Source organism: Arachis stenosperma, chromosome 5 (assembly GCF_014773155.1).
Source record: "Arachis stenosperma cultivar V10309 chromosome 5, arast.V10309.gnm1.PFL2, whole genome shotgun sequence".
Lineage (NCBI taxonomy): Eukaryota > Viridiplantae > Streptophyta > Magnoliopsida > Fabales > Fabaceae > Arachis > Arachis stenosperma.
In genome coordinates, this window is record NC_080381.1 from 116010231 (window position 1) to 116029125 (window position 18895).

The window sequence follows — 18895 nt, forward strand, 5'->3', positions numbered from 1 at the left end:
CATTGCAATGGACTTTGTGTCGGGATTGCCAAGGACTAGAGCTGGTTTTGATGCTATTTGGGTGATTGTGGACCGACTAACGAAGTCAGCTCACTTTTTGCCCATTCGTATGACTTACACCCTTGAGGAGCTAGCACGGTTATACATAAAGGAGATTGTGAGACTTCATGGTGTACCTGCTACTATAATCTCTGATAAAGATCCTCGTTTCACTTCAAGGTTTTGGGGTGCATTTCAGAAAGCTTTTGGAACCCGATTAAGCTTGAGCACGGCTTACCATCCTCAAACAGATGGTCAATCTGAGAGGACAATCCAAACACTAGAGGATATGTTGAGAGCTTGTGTTTTGGACCAACCGGCGAGTTGGGATCGGTATATGCCATTGGTGGAGTTTGCATACAATAATAGTTATCATGCGAGCATTGGAATGGCTCCGTATGAGGCCTTGTATGGGAGGAAATGTCAATCTCCGCTATGTTGGTATGAAGCTGGGGAGAAAGGCTTGTTAGGGCCAGAAATGATAGCTGAGACTACTGAACAAGTCAAGAAAATCCGTGATAGGATGCTTACAGCGCAGAGTCGTCAAAAGAGTTACGCCGATCAAAGGCGAAAGCCCTTAGAATTTGAGGAAGGAGATCATGTTTTCCTTAAGGTTACTCCGACTACGGGAGTAGGTAGGGCGATTAAGGCAAAGAAGTTGAATCCTCGATACATTGGTCCATTTCAAATCCTGGAGAGGATTGGACCGGTGGCGTATCGGATGGCTCTACCACCTCATCTTTCGAACCTGCACGACGTGTTTCACGTGTCGCAGCTTTGGAAGTACACCCCTGATGCTAGCCATGTATTGGAACCTGAATCAGTTCAGTTAAGGGAAGATTTGACGCTTCCAGTGGCTCCAGTCAGAATTGATGATACTAGTATCAAACGGTTGCGTGGAAAAGAGGTTTCTTTAGTGAAAGTGGCTTGGAGTCGAGGCGGTGTTGAGGAACACACTTGGGAACTTGAGTCGGAGATGCGAACGGATTATCCGCATTTATTCTCAGGTAATTGCATTTGAATTTTGTGGGCAAAATTCCCAATTAGGTGGGTAGGATGTAAAACCCGGTTAATTAACGGCTAATTAACCCATAAATGAGAATTTATTCTAGAAAGCCTAAAATGTGATTTTTATGGCTAAACGTGATAGAGGAGCTTGAGACGAGAATTTTGGTACCAATTTTGTAGAATTTGGACCAAGATTGGACCGAACGGGCCAAACCGGGCCAACCGGACCCAAAGTGGGCCCTTGGCCCAACATAACTTAACCAAAACCCTAGTTTTCAGCACTCTCTCTCCTCATTTGTTACACACACAAGCTGAAATTAGAAAGAAAAGGAGGAAGAACACTCTCTCAAGTTCTCTCCTTTGCTTAATCTTCAAACCACCATAACTTTTGATCTAGAGCTCCGATTGCCGCCCCGTTTGCGGCCACGCGTTCACCGCGGAGAGCTCTACAAAACCCATATAATCAATCTTGAGGTAAGCCACACCTTGCTGTTCGAAATCTCAGCCCCTATTTTCGAGTTTTATGGGTGAAATGTTGAGATTTTGGGTTCTTTGATGTTATAGGACCCAACTCTCTTGAAGGAGAAGGTTAATCTTGTCTCCTTGGACCTTGGGTGAGGTAAGGTTCTTAACCCTAGTGTAATTTTGTTGTTTTATGATGTTTGGGTTTTGAGATGTTGTGTATGGGTATGATGGTTGTGGCTTAGGTTGTGTATATGTGAATATTGGAACTTGATTGGTGATTTTGAAGAGCTTGGAAGGGCTTGGTGGTGAAAAATCTGTTCTTGGAGGTATTGAGGCCTTGAGAGCTTGTGGATAAGTGGTTTGGAAGTGCTCCGGTGGAGCTTGGGAAAATCGGCTAAGGTATGGTTTCGGTTTCCCGTATCTAATATGTAATGTGGTAGGAAATACTTAGGCTAGAGGTCCTAAGATAGGCATTGAATGGTTGATGTTGTTAAATGATTGAGATATATGATGTGGTCATATATGTGATGATGAGTATTGATGCCTTAATGGTATGATGTATGAGAAATATGCATGTTGTGATATATGCTTGATGATTGGTTACGATTGAATTGTGGATTGAACCATGTTGATGGTGAGTATGATGTTGATTGTGTACAATAATGATTTATCGGAATTGGTATTGTTGAGAATTGGCATGAGGAATAGTATATGATATGTCAATGTGTTTGAGTTTGAGCCACTTGGGTGAAGTGGGATAAAATGATGAGATAATGATTGTATATATATTGTGGTAATGTGTCAATGTGTGAGTTGAGGAGGCTTGATGTTGAGTTTGATACATTTTGATTGATTTCAAAGAAAAGGGATGAAATTGGCATGTTTTGATTGACTTTGAAAGGAGTTGAAAATGGTTTGTTTTGAAAATGGCATATTGTGGTTTTGTATGAAAATATGGTTTTGGGCATACTTTGACGGGACATAACTTGGACTACGGATCTCCGTTTTGTACCAAATCTGTTTAGAAATGAAATTGGATCCGGGATGTCCATGCCGTTCGAAGAACGGGTGAAAAACGATTTAAAATGAGGGAGTTATGTCCGTTGGAAGATTGGGGTTTAAATCTGTGAAATTCTGCAGCTTTTAACTTAGAAAATTTTTAGCAGAATGACCCCTTGCGCGTGGGCGCACCTGGCGCGTACGCGCCGATCTTCCGGGAAGTGCCATCCACGCGTACGCGTGATGTGTGCGGGCGCGCCGATTGTGCTGCACCCAATGCCCAGCCATTTTCCCGAGAGTTATGCCAGAACTGTGCCGGTGTTGTGCCTGGGGCACGAGAACACCCGCGCGTACGCGTGGTTGACGCGTGCGCGTCGATGGGCAAGTTTGGAATCCACGCGTTAGCGTGCACGACGCTTGCGCGCCGATGAGTTTTTGAGGCCATCCACGCGTGCGCGTGGGGTGCGCGTACGCGTGGCCCTGTTTTCATCCCAAAGTTGATTTTTGAGTTTTAAAAGCCAAATCTCATACTTCAAAGCCTCCGATCTCACCATTCATGTCTTAAATCATCATAATATGCCTAGCTATTAGAAAGGGGCTAGTGAATGTGATAACTTGCGAGTGAAGCAAGGGAAAAATGTATGATCAATGAGGATCAAGATGATTATGTGAGATGCGGAGGATGGTGGTGGAAGTGCTTGTTATGCCATGGGCCGAAAGGCTGTAATTGTTAATGAATTGGCTGGTTATGGATTTAACCGTGAGCCGGAATAGCTGTGTATGCTATGAATATTGGCTGGTTCTGGATTGAACCGTGAGCCGGAATGGCTGATATGGATGTTGATCCATGGATGAGAATTCATGCATGTTGATGCTGAATTATTGATAATTGTGATTTGCACTTCCACTATCAGAGATACGAGTTTCCCTGGGTAGTAGCAGTGGCTAGCCACCACGTGCTCCAGGTTGAGGCTTGAGACTCTGTTAACCCTATGTCGTAAGTGTGGCCGGGCACTGTGAAAGGCCCGGATGAGCTCGAACCCCCGTAAATATTCACCAGTGAGGGTGATGGATATGGATCATGTTTATGATCAAGTTTATAACGAGTATAACTCGAGTTTGGGGATGCACGACAGAGGGACAGTCCAATGGTTAGCGACCAGGACTTGTCGGGTTGGCTCTATAACCGACAAGATGATATCATCGGCCACTAGGGACAGGCATTCATCATATGCATACTATGTGAATTGTTTGAGATTGCCTATTTGACTGCATATTACTTGCTAATTGTCTAAATGTCTTAACTGCTCCTATTTGTATATTCTTTGTCTGATATAATTGTGTTTGCTATAATATACTCCTGTTGGTGGTCGGGAGGTTTGAAGGAATTGGAAAGGGAAGTATTAGTTAGACTGAAGAATCTTTAGCCAGATGCCCTTATACGGTTTAGCTTGTTTATAAGCTTTGATATTATCTGGAGGAAGTTCTAGGATTGCCTTTGGCTTTCCTCTATTATTATGTATTATATATGTGGAAGCTGTTACCATGCTGGGGACCTCTGGTTCTCACCCATGCGGATTTTGTGGTTTTCAGATGCAGGACGTGAGGTTTTCCGCTGAGGCATGCTGGAGACTTCTAGATTTGCGAAGATTCCTTGTTCTTGGGGACTATGTTTTGGTTTATATGTTTTGCTTAGATACTTTTATCTCCATTAAATAATACAAACTGTGATGACTCCTCTTATGAGAGATTTTGGAGAATAGGTTTATGTATTTGTGTCCCTTTGGGTTTCCTTTGGGGTTTTCCTTATTTTATCATATGTATATATTGTTATGCTCAGACTGGTTATCTTCGCAGCCGGATTTTGAGCCTTGATATTCCTGTTTTTGACACTCCTTTGTATATATATAATCTTGCGTTGGTTTACCCTTGTTCGTTACGTTATTGATCGGAGTGATGCACTTTTGAGTTGCGGTTTTTGTTTACCCTTTTTTTACAAAGGCTCCTAGTTATAATCAATCATTCATACTACTATACGTACTAAATTTTATTTTAGAGGTCGTAATACATTGCCATCTCTGAATTATGACTTAAGCATAAGACTCTGTATGGTAGAGTGTTACAGTTTATTATTCCATCCACAACCCCCAAAAAAAGAGTAGGGCACACCGCATCCGCATTGAAAGTGCAATTTAAAATCATGGTACCAATTGAAAATTTATTATTAGTAGCTTGGACAGGGATAATGTAGTAATTTTCACCTTCTCTGAGCTTGTTCCCTAATGTGTCAAGAACTTGGTTAGGTGAATCATCATCATATCCTCCAAAAAATATTTGTTTTGTGCATAAGGCAAAGAGTGAGAGAAGTGCTTGTAATGTGATCTTCATTGAACACTTATGACAAATTCACAAACCTATATATGAAGTTGATTTAATTTATATATGGTAAAGTATATATAATACCTTGTACCTCATTACCCATCGCCATCGTGATCAAAGTACACACGTTTATTGACTAAGAAACTAAAATTAGGATGTTATAAATGTTTAATTACTATGGTCAGAATCGGTTGTTTTTGAAGCCATCAACTGAAATGGTTGACTGATGATGGCTTTCTTTGCCTAATTAACTCACCCTCCCATTGTTTTGTAGGTAAAGTCAACATGAAGGTGTTGTATTATTTCAACTAATTAAGAAGATGCTTGAGAACCGTATTGTTTATTTTTTAAAACAAGGGATGGATTTTTTAGATAACTTTTTTTTATACAAGAATATGGCTACTTTGATCTAATTAAAAGATTAAACTATTATTTATACATATGAAAGTATCTCACCGTTATTCTAAACATTCATTTATAGAAATAATAGCTAATTCTAATTAATTAAAAATTTTAAAATTTGTTCACAAGTTTTTTAAATGTTAAAAATTAATTTAAAAATAAATTATTTTAGTTAACATAACACGTTACAATTTGTTAGTCACACGGAATACCAAGATAAGGTACTACAAACTTTTTAGGGTAATATAGTAATATCGATAAACAAAATTTAAATTATGCTAGATCCTATTTTTGGTTGCATTGTCCACAATATTCTTTAATTCGATAAATCAAAGATTAATTTATTGCAAATCTAAGCTCCATTTAAGAGTTTGTTATTGGCCAATAAATTTGTTACACACATAAAACGGAATTCGAACTCGACACTTATTTAAACGGGCGAGTGAATTAATCACTCGATTAACCCAAATTCGTCAAATTATGCTAGATCCTAATCAAGACATCCAATTGATAATTAACATGGTACATGTTAGCTCAAGTTTCTGGATTCTCACACGTTACCCTTATTGCTATAGTGTTGGGCTGATTTATTTCCATGCATGTGTTCTTCAACCACGCTAAAGGGCTAAGAATATAAGAGCAATCTAAGTCTAAAAATTGAAGCCCAGTCTCTCTAACTAAAGTTTTGGGCATGCTACACTGTTTAATTAATTACGATCTCTTGATAATTTTTTTAAAACGAAAAAGAGGAACAATTTATTTGGCTAATCTAGTAAATCATGATTCATTTACTCAAAATGCATATACAGTACATAGTACTGGCTTATAATTCTAGTAGTAATAATTAATAATAATGATACTGAACATAATCACTAACACATCTAATAATTCGTATATAAAAATTTAAAAATAGCCGGAAACTATGTAACATTACGGGAAACAGATTTGTATTATTTATTTATTAATTCATAAAGTTATTATTACAAGGAACCCTACGTGAGGGTCCTCATATATATAAACATTATTATTGAACAAACATCATTACAGTATAAAAAGAAATTACATTCACTTATTATTCTTATTTATATATATAAGTAGGACTTTTAATTTGTTCATGCTTTTTGGAATTGGACTTTGAGTGGAACATGAGTGAGAGCCAAACGCTTATTCCCATTGCGATCAACAACCACACCAACATTCTGGCATAGATGCTTGTGAGGCAAGAAACTTGGACAATGCACCAACTTATAAGCCCCATCATACTCCTCAATCTTGAACCAATTGTACATGGTTTTCCAACCCGGGTTCCCAACAGCGCCACCGGTTGTGACGAACCACTGTGGCGCCTTAGAGCCAACAAATTCAAGTGTCCACGCCGTAGAATGGTGTGGACAACTTGTTCTAGCGGCGAATTTGATGTTGAGATCAGTGTCGACTCGAATAACGCCTTTTTTAGGGTTAATTGGTGTGAATGATAGTGGCAAACGACCATGATATCTATCATTCACAAGAATAACATCAAGAGGGCATGTTTGGCCAATGCTAGTGAGACCTAGGCCTCCACTAGTTAAACATTTTGTGGGTTGTGGCCAATAAGGGACAATATAGTAATTTGAATCAGCTCTTAGGATTTTGGCTGAAGTGTCAAGAACTTCTGGAGGTGAAGCATTATTAGATGCTCCAAGATGTGGTGGTTGTGAGCTCAAGGCTATGAGAAGGGCTAGTGCAAATAGTGTGATCTTCATTGTTGTTGATTATTTAGGAATTATTAGTAATCTAATTTGTGTTGTGAGATGGTTGGAGTTGAAGATGATGATCAATTTATAGATGCTAATACGGTTCTAATCTGTGGGGTTTTCATATAACTTATTATGTATGAACAATGATTTAGGTCAATGGTTTGAAACAATACTATTGGCCTTTTAATTTGAGGTTATTATTGCTTGTAATTTATCATGTTCTTCCATATTATTCAACTCTTGATGTTCTTGTACTTTGTTATCAAATCAAGTAGCTATATATATATATATATATATATATATATATATATATATCTCCGTTTTTGGGGGGTCAAAACTCAGAAGCTCTATGTATGTAAATCTCTCTAAGTTCTATTATATATTTTTAGTTGCATAATATAATAGATACTAGATATGGGGATCCTTAAGCTGAAACGGGTTTTGGTATTTGAACAATAGGAAACAGTTTTTGATAGAATAATTCATTGGTTCATGCATCTAATCGTTTATTTGCTGGGGCTTAATTACTATGTGACTACTATGTATGTTGTTTTCTTCTTTTGTTGCAAATAATTGAGTTACTAATGGACTACTATATAGTAATGCTATGTAGGGAATAATAGGTTAATTAGTAATAAAGAAATCTCTTCAATATATATATATATTACACTTGATATTAATTTTAAAATGTCATGATCAGCATTATTATCTCTATCTTCTTATTCCGCGCGCCCGGTCTCACAAGTCACAACCACAAAGCTCTTTCTGCATACATTTGCCTTTTGTTTCTCATATTCATGAGTTCGTAACTAAGTAATTCTTCTGAATCAATGATATAATAATATCATTTATTAATAAATAAACTAAATTTGAGTTTTGTTATATTAGATTTCATAATTTCTTATCCGGATATACTTTATCAAAGATTTTATGCGCACTAAATCCTAGTTAATCATCGAAAAGGACAAGCAAAATATACTAATGTTGGGTCATCGTGGCAGTTCTCGATTATAGATAAAATTTAAAAAAAACGAGTAAAAAAAATAAGATGAATTTACATTAAAATTAAAAAAAAAACAAGTAAAACAATATAAGATGAATTTTCTTTAATGTAAGACTAAATTTTCATACTTACTATTTAACTATAAAAAAATAACTGCTAGTCTAATATCTATTTATCTATTATTTAAAGAGGATATGAGAATAATTTAGCGTCTAATTTTTTTTTAAATATCTTTTATTAAGTATAATTTATTAAAATAATTATTTCATTATTTCAATGTCTTAATAAATCCAAAACTTTTTACCTAAGTTATAAACAACTTATTATTTTTTAACATATATTTAATATATAAAAAATGGATCAATAGACATGTTTTAACATACCTGTTGATACACGAATTTTTTTGTTTTTGATATTAGAGTGAGAATGGTATTTTTTTAAAATGTGAATTGTTGAAGTGTTATTTTCAAATGTGGAATCGTTTAATTAAAGAAGTAGAAATCGAATCATTCGATTTATTAGAGGTACAAAAATCGAATCGTCCAATTTGTTAGAGATACAAAAATTGGACTGTCTAATTTGTAGAGATACAAAAATCGGATTGTCCGATTTGTGAGAGATGCAGAAATCGAAATGTTCGATTTGTGTTAAAAAAAATTAAAAGATTTGAAGTACGACAATCGAAACCCTCCAATTTATGTACTTTTCCACAAGTTTAAAAAAAATTACAATATTAAAGTATATCATTACTTTTATATCCATACCCATAAAAAAGAGTTCGTTGAGACACTAATCTATAACAATATATCTATAACAATATATAATGGTAAAATCTGTTTTGGTGTCCAATTTTTTTTTCAATTTTACCCTTTCTAATAATCTATCCCACTATAAATCAGTTATTCTATATTAAAAAACTTTCACTACCTCATCGTCTCTCTTATCACATACATACATTTACGTTCTCTTTTATCTCATTAAGTCATATTTACGGAATTTCTATCATTATCTCTTACCTTTTTACTATCTATCATTTCAGATTATTGTTACTGTATAATAAAAATAAAATTTATCCATCTTCTTTTATATCATTCTCATTTTACTTAAATATATCATAAAATCTAATATAATTTACTTTCCATCATTAAATAAAAGTTTAATATAATATCTTTCTCATTTTTAAATTCCAACGTTACTCCTAAAAAAGGTTTATTATTAAAAAAATTTTCGTCAGTTACATTAAATAAATTTTTTTTTACCCATTTTTTTACAATAATCTCACTAAAATTTTCGTATTTGATGTAAATTATTATTGCAAATTTTTTTATTTGGATATATTTTTAAATAATAAAAGTAAAATAGTTCAACAAGGATAATTTTTTTAAAAATAAATTTACAAAGAATAATTTTTCTCTTCAAATTGTTATCCTACTCTTTTAATATATATACTCTAGATACCTACACAACATATAATGTCAATTGCGTCTAAATTTAAGTTTCAATATTACCTTTAACGAGAGAAGTTTATTATTAAAAAAAATTTTATATATCCGTCAATTACGTGGAATAAAAAATTTTGCACACATTTTTCACAACAACTTTATCAAGAGTTTTCTATTGGACATAAATTATTCATGTTGATTTTTTATTATGGTTATACTTTTAAAAGAATAAAAATAAAATTGTTTAATAGGACAATATTTTTTTAAAAAATTTACGCATAATAATTTTTATACCAATATATCAGAATTCATTTTACATATATTATTTATTCATCTAAATTCATTCATGGAGTATCTTATCAAAATTATATTTAAGTAATTTTTTTATCTTATAATTATTTCATATTTTGGGATTCAAAATTTTATATTTTTTTATTCAAGATTTATTTTTATATTTTATTTTAGTTCCATTAATAAAAAAGTATTAACATTAATTTTAATATTTAACTTTTAGGATAAATAAAAAGATTGACCTTTTCTATAAATTAAATTATTAAAAAATTATTTATTATAAAAAAATTAAGTCTATTTTTTGATTATAGACATATATATAATTCACTCTTAAATTTAATTAAAATAAATATATGTTTATTTAATTTTTCAAATTTTAGATTAATTATTAAAATCATGATATAATAGATATACTGTAATAAAAAAATGAAAATGACTTCATAACTTTTTTTTTGGTTGGAATGAAACATGATTCAATAATTATAAAGTCTAATCTAAACAACTATAAATAAGTAAAATAAATAATATAAAATAGATATAAAATTTAATTTTTTTTGTTACTTGGTACAAAAATAAATATAATAAAATAAATTACTATTCTCTTATATAATGACATAAAATTTAATATTATCCTTCTCTAGAGTCATATATTTTTTTAGTTTTTATCCTTATTTTTATACTAATGTCATTTATATCTTTATTGTTACACATAGTAACAACGTAATGATTGTAGTATTATATCTAAATTAATTTAAATTCAATTATTCTATATATTGAAAAAATTAAATAACTTATACATTTTTTTATTTTTTATTTTATTATTTTATACAAAATTTTTGAATGTTTGATATCTTAATTTTTTTTTAAAATAATAAAATATGACTTAACAAGTAAGTATGAAAAATAAGTATTTATATAATAGTTAAACATCTAGATATCTAAATCAAACAAGAAATAATTCTTTTAACAAATCTTTAACAACTCAAAAATTAACATAATGGATATGTATGAATCAAAGTTATAAACTAAAATGAGAACTGCGATAATGGTATGGTGGTAATTGATTGCGGTTGGGGTTGATAGAAGAAGAAAACAAGGAAGAACAATAAAATAAGGCAACATAATAGTGACGGTGAGACAATAATAGTTATACATGTAAAAAGGTAATAAGAGAAAATAATAGTGTATAGTATGATGAGATGATATAATCAAAATAAAAATTAATAATTTTAAAATAATAATAAAATTTAAGATAATTAAAGATGTTTAATATAAGATTAAAAAAATAAATTTTATCTATTAAAATTATGTATCTTCTAAAAGAGTGTTTTGAATATAAATATAAATTTTTAAATTTATTTCAAATTAAATAAAATAAAAAAATTTAATATATAAATAACTAATTTATAAATAATATTAATAAATCTTTATTTTAATTTTGTAACATAATTCTTTTTTTATTTTTTAATTTAAATTTATTTATTTTATACTTTTTATATATATTAAATAATTTAAAATATTTTATTTTTTTATAATTTATTTTTTAATTATTGATACTAAATTTATAATTTTAAAAATAAAAATATAAAAATATTTTTTTTAACTCGATAAAAACGCGGCTGAACAGATACGGCAGTACCTATTGAGCCGCTAGTATATACAACACGAAAAGAAAATCAAGAGATGACAAACAAATAAAATACATAACAAATAATGAAACAAAAAGATAAATTTAAATAATTTTTATTTATACATTAAAATTATTAATCATTAAATTTAATTATTAATATATTTATATATAAATATATTTATAATTTAATTTATTTTTAATATATATTTTATATTAATAATTTATCCTGATAACTAAGTTTAATATATATAATTCAATTTAAATATAGTCTTCTCAATCTTGTCAGCCTCTCTAATAGTGCCATCTCGAGTAATGCTATCTATATCATTATTGTATATATATTTTTATAATTTTATTTTTGATAATAAAAATGATTTATAAAAAATAAAAGAATATAAAAAAATTATCTTTTATATTATAAAAAAATATATAAAAAGATATGTACAAAAGTAACGCAAATATTTTTTATCTAATGGCATTTGTGCCATCTTCATTGGCAAAAGCCCCATTCTTCATTTCTTATGGACACAGAAGCCAACCGAACGGGCAAAGGATCAACTCTGAAAGAAACACCATTAGTTATCAGATCAAGAAGCAGTTGTGTCCAAAATATTTTTTTTTTATAAAATATATATTTTTTTTGTTTAAGACTTAAAAAATTAATTTTAGTCCAATACAATTTGAAAATTATTTGTTACTCCACACTGTTAATTTATTCCATTAAATACGTACTGACGTAGTAAATTAAATAATAGTGTGACATATTTTTATCACATCAATCAATATTTCAGCTTTTGTCACGTAAGTATTACAGAATAAATTATTAAAAAAATATTAAAATAGATCATTTTTAAATTTTATTACACCAAAATTTAAAAAGAAAAGGTTACAAAGGTCAAAATTAAAAGTAGATATTTTATAATAACCAAATTAAAAACATATTTAAGCCATACATATTACGAATTTTTTAATTTTGATATGGAAGTAGGAATCGTGTATAACAGGTTTATGGGGGGTTTTGGGTATATCACCGAGCTGTAGTGGCTGGTGAACTGAAATTGAATGGACCGAATTGTGGCACGGAAATTAAACGGTCCGATTTCAGTAATTGGACAGTAGGCTAATCGGTGGGTCCGATTTGCGCCTTGCTTCCACGTGGCGAGCATGCACTGCGCGCAGTCCGGCATTGGCTCCCTTTTAAGAAAAGAGTGTATTTTCCAACTACTTTCCCTTTCACTTTCACTCTCATCTCTCTCTTTATTCTCCAACCCCGTCATCTCTTTTTCTTTGTCTCCCAACCCCATCACCATGGTTGGACCACTGAAAACACAAAAAAAAAATTGGAAACAATGCCAAAACAAAAAAAGATTAAAGATATAAATCAACTAGAGTTTCATATTGTTAATTATCTTGGGCATCTTAGTTATGTAAGTTTATATTTTTTAATATTCTGATTTAGTAAATAAATAATATAGTAGTGATAAAATTTTATTATTTTTAATAGTAATATATATTATTATAGTACTAAGTAGAGATTAATCATATATACATGTATGATATGGTTACTGTTAGGTGTTAGACATAGAGATTGAAGTAGAGTTCATTAATTAGTCTTTATTCTTTTAAAGTCTATACGAATAGTTAATAATATGTATATAATGTTAGGTTTTTTATTTGATTTGGGTTTAGATTCTTGATTATTATTAATTAATATGTTATAAATGAAGTAAATCAATGAATGAGATCGGTAGATAAATTTAAAATATTATTATTATTATTATTATTATTATTATTATTATTATTATTATTATTATTATTATTATTATTATTATTATTATTATCGGTGGAGTAATCGTAATGAAAAATATTATTATTATTGTTATTATTATTATTATTATTATTATTATTATCATTGTCGGTAGATAATGTTAATTATTATTATTATTATTATTTATATTTATTAATAATTGAGTTTAACATGATTTAGTATAATTTAGACAAATAATTAGGCACATTTACATGTTTACAATATATGTATATTTGATAAGTAACTGTATGCAGCTAGTTATTTATAATAATGGTCATGTAAAGAAAATTATATTATTGTTAAGATAGTTATGTTATACTAGTTGTTCATACCCTGACCCAATGTTAAGGGCCCAGGACCAATCGAAAGGCCTGATCCACTAGGTTAAGCCTATCAAAGCACCCACCTCCATCCAAGAGGTCGGTGTTAACCCCGACTTGGTATGAAGAAGTCGGTTGCGAGATTAGCTGGCAGATAAATACTCATTCAAATGAGTAACCGCCCCTGAAATCTCTCCAACCACTTCATAAAGCCATATCTTAACCTCCCTAAGATAATGGGACGGTTATTATCCTAAAGATACGGCACTACTCCAACGGTGGTTATTGGCTCACCATAAGTACACTGACACGCCTCAGGTATTCCTAAGTCCAATACTCTCTAAGACCCGCTCACACCCTTGCTAACTTAGGCATCGGAGTGTCTTTGCAGGTACCACCCCCCATTCACACGCGAGCACAAGTCGGACGGAGCCTCCCGAGTGCGGACCCACACGGAGTCCTCCTCCATCATACACTTGGGCCGCCGAACGCCATCCATTGGACTAATCTCCGGTTACCCATCGTAACATTGGCGCCGTTGCCGGGGACCCGAGAGATCATCCCTTGATGGCAGAAAGATCCCATGAAGAAGGCCATGTTGAAACAGATTCTGAGCAAGAGAATCTAGGCATGGGCAACGACAATGAAGACACAGCCCAACATCAAGATAACGACCAACAGAGAGGGTACCTCTGGAATGAAGAATCCAAAGGTAAACTCCTCAGATGGACGTGAATCAGAAAAGGGTGGACCATCCCACGTAACAGAATTGATGGGACTAGTCCATAGCCGCCTGGAGCAATTGGAACAAGAGCGGGAGAGGCAAAAGGAAACCGAAAGGTACCTTAAGGAAGAGATGGAACGGCGAAGAGAGTTGGAAAGAAACTCTTGCAGCTAGAATCCTCTCTCAAGAACTCCCGCGACGAAGGAGAAGATCAACCCCCAGGCGGAGAAGATCCTTTCAGCGAGGACATAATGAGGGCAAAAGTTCCAACGAACTTCAAAAGCCCTGATATGGACCTCTATGATGGAACTACGGATCCAAAGCATCATCTTAGCAACTTCAAAAGTCGGATGTATCTAGCTGAGCCTCCGACGCTACGAGATGCAAGGCTTTCCCGACCACTTTGTCGAAAGCAGCGATGAAGTGGTTCGATAGCCTTCCCCAAGATCCATCACCAGTTTTGAAGACCTCTCAAGAAAATTCTTGATGAGGTTCTCAATCCAAAAAGATAAGGTAAAACATGCACCGAGCCTCCTGGGGATAAAACAGGAGGTCGGAGAATCTCTACGAGCCTATATGGAAAGGTTCAATAAAGCATGTTTAGAAATCCAAGACCTGCCCACGGAGCAGTAATAATGGGGTTAGTCAACGGACTTAGAGAAGGTCCCTTCTCACAGTCCATATCTAAAAGACACCCCGTCTCTCTAAGTGATGTACAAGAAAGGGCCGAGAAGTACATCAACATGGAAGAGAATGCCAAATTAAGAGACCTAGGTTCACGACCTGGACCCACTTCCTCCCCTAGGGAGAGGGAAAGGGAAGTCAGGAAGAAGGAAGAACCCGGTCTCGAAAGGCCCAGAAAGTATCACTCTTATACTCCTCTAAAGACTTCTATAGTGGATGTATATAGAGAGATATGCAACACTGAAAGGCTGCCACCCCCAAGACCTATTAAAAACAAAAAAGGGGGAAGTCGCAGCGAGTATTGTGAGTACCATAAAATATATGGTCACTCCACCAACGACTGTTACGACCTCAAAAATGTGATAGAAAAGCTGGCTAGAGAAGGCCGGCTTGATAGATATCTCATGGAGAGGTCGGACATCCATGGAAAGAGAAAGCGGGATGACATGGACAGGAGAGATCCGCCACCACAAACCCCAGAGAGACATATCCACATGATCTCAGGAGGATTTGCGGGAGGTGGGATCACCAAATCTTCTCGCAAAAGACATCTCAAAGAGTCTATCAGGTCGGGGATGAGACACCCGACCTCCCACTATCTCATTCACGAAAGAAGATGGGCAAGGGATAATCCCCGGGCATGATGACCCCGTGGTGATAACTATGATCCTAGCCAACGCCCATCTCCACAGAACCTAGTAGACCAAGGAAGCTCGGCGGACATCCTTTTCAAGCCCGCCTTCGACAAACTAGGGTTAGATGAAAAAGAACTGAGAGCTTACCCCGACACTCTATATGGGTTAGGGGATACGCCAATAAAGCCACTGGGATTTTTACCCCTTCACACCACCTTTGGAAAAGGGGAAAAATCAAGGACTCTGAGTATAGACTTTATAGTCATCGATGAAGGGTCAGCCTACAATGCCTTAATTGGCAGAACTACCCTTAATCGACTTGGAGCAGTAGTGTCAACTCCTCACCTCTGCATGAAATTCCCGACTCCAGGAGGAATAGCAACGGTGAGGGGAGACCAAAAATTGGCAAGGAAGTGCTACAACGAAAGCCTGAATCTGAGAGGAAAGGGCAAGAAGTCCACACCATAGAGTTAGGTGGGACAAGGACAAGAGAAGAGCTACGACCCCAGCCGGGTGGAAAAACCGAGGAGATACAAGTCGGTAAAGAGGAAGGAAAAACGACTTACATAGGAGCCAACCTAGGGGAAACCCTGAAACAAAGGTTGGGTGAACTCCTAAAAGCTAATTCCGACCTCTTCGCCTGGAAGGCTTCCGACATGCCCGGGATTGATCCCGAGCTCATGTCTCATAGGCTCTCGGTTTACCCAGGGTCCCGACCTGTACAGCAAAGGAGACGCAAACTCGGCCCAGAGAGGGCCTCCATAGTAGAAGAGCAAGTACAGGCGCTCCTGGAAGCCGGCTTCATCAGAGAGGTCAAATACCCAACATGGCTAGCCAATGTAGTGCTAGTCAAAAAACAAAACGGTAAATGGAGGATGTGCGTCGACTATACCGACCTGAATAAGGCCTGTCCTAAGGACCCTTATCCCTTACCAAGTATTGATACCCTAGTAGACTCTAGCTCAGGGTACCAATACCTATCATTCATGGACGCCTACTCGGGATATAACCAAATCCCGATGCACGAGCCCGACCAAGAAAAAACATCGTTCATCACACCAAAAGCCAACTATTGCTACGTGGTCATGCCATTCGGACTGAAGAATACAGGAGCCACGTACCAAAGGCTGATGAACAAAGTATTTTCCCCCCATTTAGGGAGCTTAATGGAGGTATACGTCGACGACATGTTAGTAAAAACCAAGCAAGAAGTCGACCCCTTAACCGACCTCTCACAAGTCTTCAACACTATAAGTCGCATGGGATGAGACTAAATCCCGCAAAATGCGCCTTCGCAGTAGAAGCAGGAAAATTTCTAGGCTTCATGCTAACACAAAGAGGGGGAGGCCAATCCCGACAAATGCAGAGCCATCCTAGAAATGAAGAGCCCGACTTTTAAGAGAGGTTCAACAGCTCAATGGCCGACTTGCAGCCCTCCAGATTTTTGGCAGGATCGGCACTAAAATCCCTTCCATTATTCTCCTTGTTAAGGAAGAGATGCCAGTTTGAATGGACTCCGGAATGTGAGGAGGCGTTCCAAGAGTTCAAAAATTCTTAAGTCCGAGAAGACGAGGTCGGTCAACACCCGGTCTATTTTACCAGTAAGGTTCTACAAGGCCCTGAGCTAAGGTACCACAAACTAGAGAAGTTTGCCTACTCCTTAGTGATAGCCTCACGAAGACTACGACCTTACTTTCAGGCTCATACAATAAGAGTCCGTACGAACCAACCCATGAAGCAAATCCTCCAAAAGACGGATGTTGCAGGGAGAATGGTTCAATGGGCAATAGAACTCTCCGAGTTCGATTTGAAATATGAAACTCGGACAGCAATCAAAGCCCAGTGCCTTGCCGACTTATTGCAGAGTATGCAGGAGAACAAGAGGAGAAACCGACTACATGGGAACTCTATGTAGACGGATCCTCCAATAAAACAGGGAGCGGCGCAGGCATAATATTGGTAGACGAAAAAGGAACCCAGATAGAGGTCTCCTTAAAATTTGAATTTTCGGCTTCAAACAATCAGGCAGAATACGAAGCCTTGATTGCCGGATTAAAGTTAGCAGAAGAAGTTGGCGCTACAAAGGTGATGATCTATAGTGACTCACAAGTGGTGACTTCCCAAATAAGTGGAGAATATCAGGCGAAGGATCCCAACATGAAGAAATACTTGGAAAAAACCTTGGAACACCTAGGGCACTTTGCGGAAATCGAGGTCAAGCATATAACTCGGGATCTAAATAGCAGAGCCGACGCCCTATCCAAGTTAGCAAGTACCAAACCTGGAGGGAACAACAGAAGCCTGATTCAAGAAACTCTCCAAGAACCCTCGGTAACAAAACGGAAGATGAACAAGAGGTACTTGAGGTAGTCGGCCTAAACCTCGGATGGATGAATCCCTTAGTCGAATACCTGAAATTCGACATCCTCCCTAAAGAGGAGAAAGAGGCTAAAAAGATCCGAAGGGAAGCACAACATTATACATTGGTGAAAAATGTCCTTTACAGAAGAGGGATATCAACACCATTACTGAAGTGCGTACCGACCTCAAGAACCACCGAGGTGTTAGAGGAAGTACATAGTGGAATCTGCGGAAATCATCTCGGAGCAAGATCGTTGGCCAGGAAAGTAATCCGAGCAAGATTCTATTGGCCGACCTTGCAGAAAGATGCTACAGACTTTGTGAAAAAATGCCAGTCATGCCAGATGCATGCGAATTTCCACGTGGCTCCACCAGAAGAGCTCATTAGTATAACTTGCCCTTGGCCTTTCGCAAAATGGGGAATGGACTTGTTAGGTCCTTTTCCCCAAGCACCAGGACAAGTCAATACTTGATCGTGGGAATAGATTACTTCACAAAGTGGATAGAAGCAGACCACTAGCACCACAGCTCAAAGAGTCGCAGGTTCCTCTACAAAAACATTATCACAAGGTATGGAATACCTTATTCCATCACCACTGATAATGGGACCAGTTCACGACGCCACCTTCAGAAGTTTGGTTGCCAGCATGAAAATCAAACAATTCACCTCGGTAGAACACCCACAAGCCAATGGGCAAGCCGAGGCAGCTAACAAAAGCTGGTAGGACTAAAGAAAAGATTACAGGAAGCAAAGGGAGTTTGGGCTGACGAGCTCCCCAAGTGCTATGGGCTTATAGGACGACCCCCCAATCCGCCACAGGAGAAACACCCTTCGATTAGTCTACGCGTAGAAGCCATGATTCCTATAGAAATCAGTGAGCAAAGCCCAAGGGTATTCTCCACGATGAGGTCGGAAATGTACAGGGGCACAAAGAGGAGCTTGACTTGCTCCCCGAAGTCCGTGAAA

The 18895-nt window shown here is 35.6% G+C and overlaps 1 protein-coding gene across 1 annotated transcript; it reads right to left on the reverse strand.

Annotated features, from left to right (window-relative positions):
• Positions 1–6303: 6303 nt before the first annotated feature.
• On the reverse strand, positions 6304–7037 carry LOC130979095 (miraculin-like). The gene has a single exon (XM_057902449.1). The coding sequence runs from the start codon at positions 7035–7037 to the stop codon at positions 6405–6407; it is 633 nt and encodes a 210-aa protein (XP_057758432.1). The 3' UTR covers positions 6304–6404.
• Between the last annotated feature and the right edge of the window lie 11858 nt (positions 7038–18895).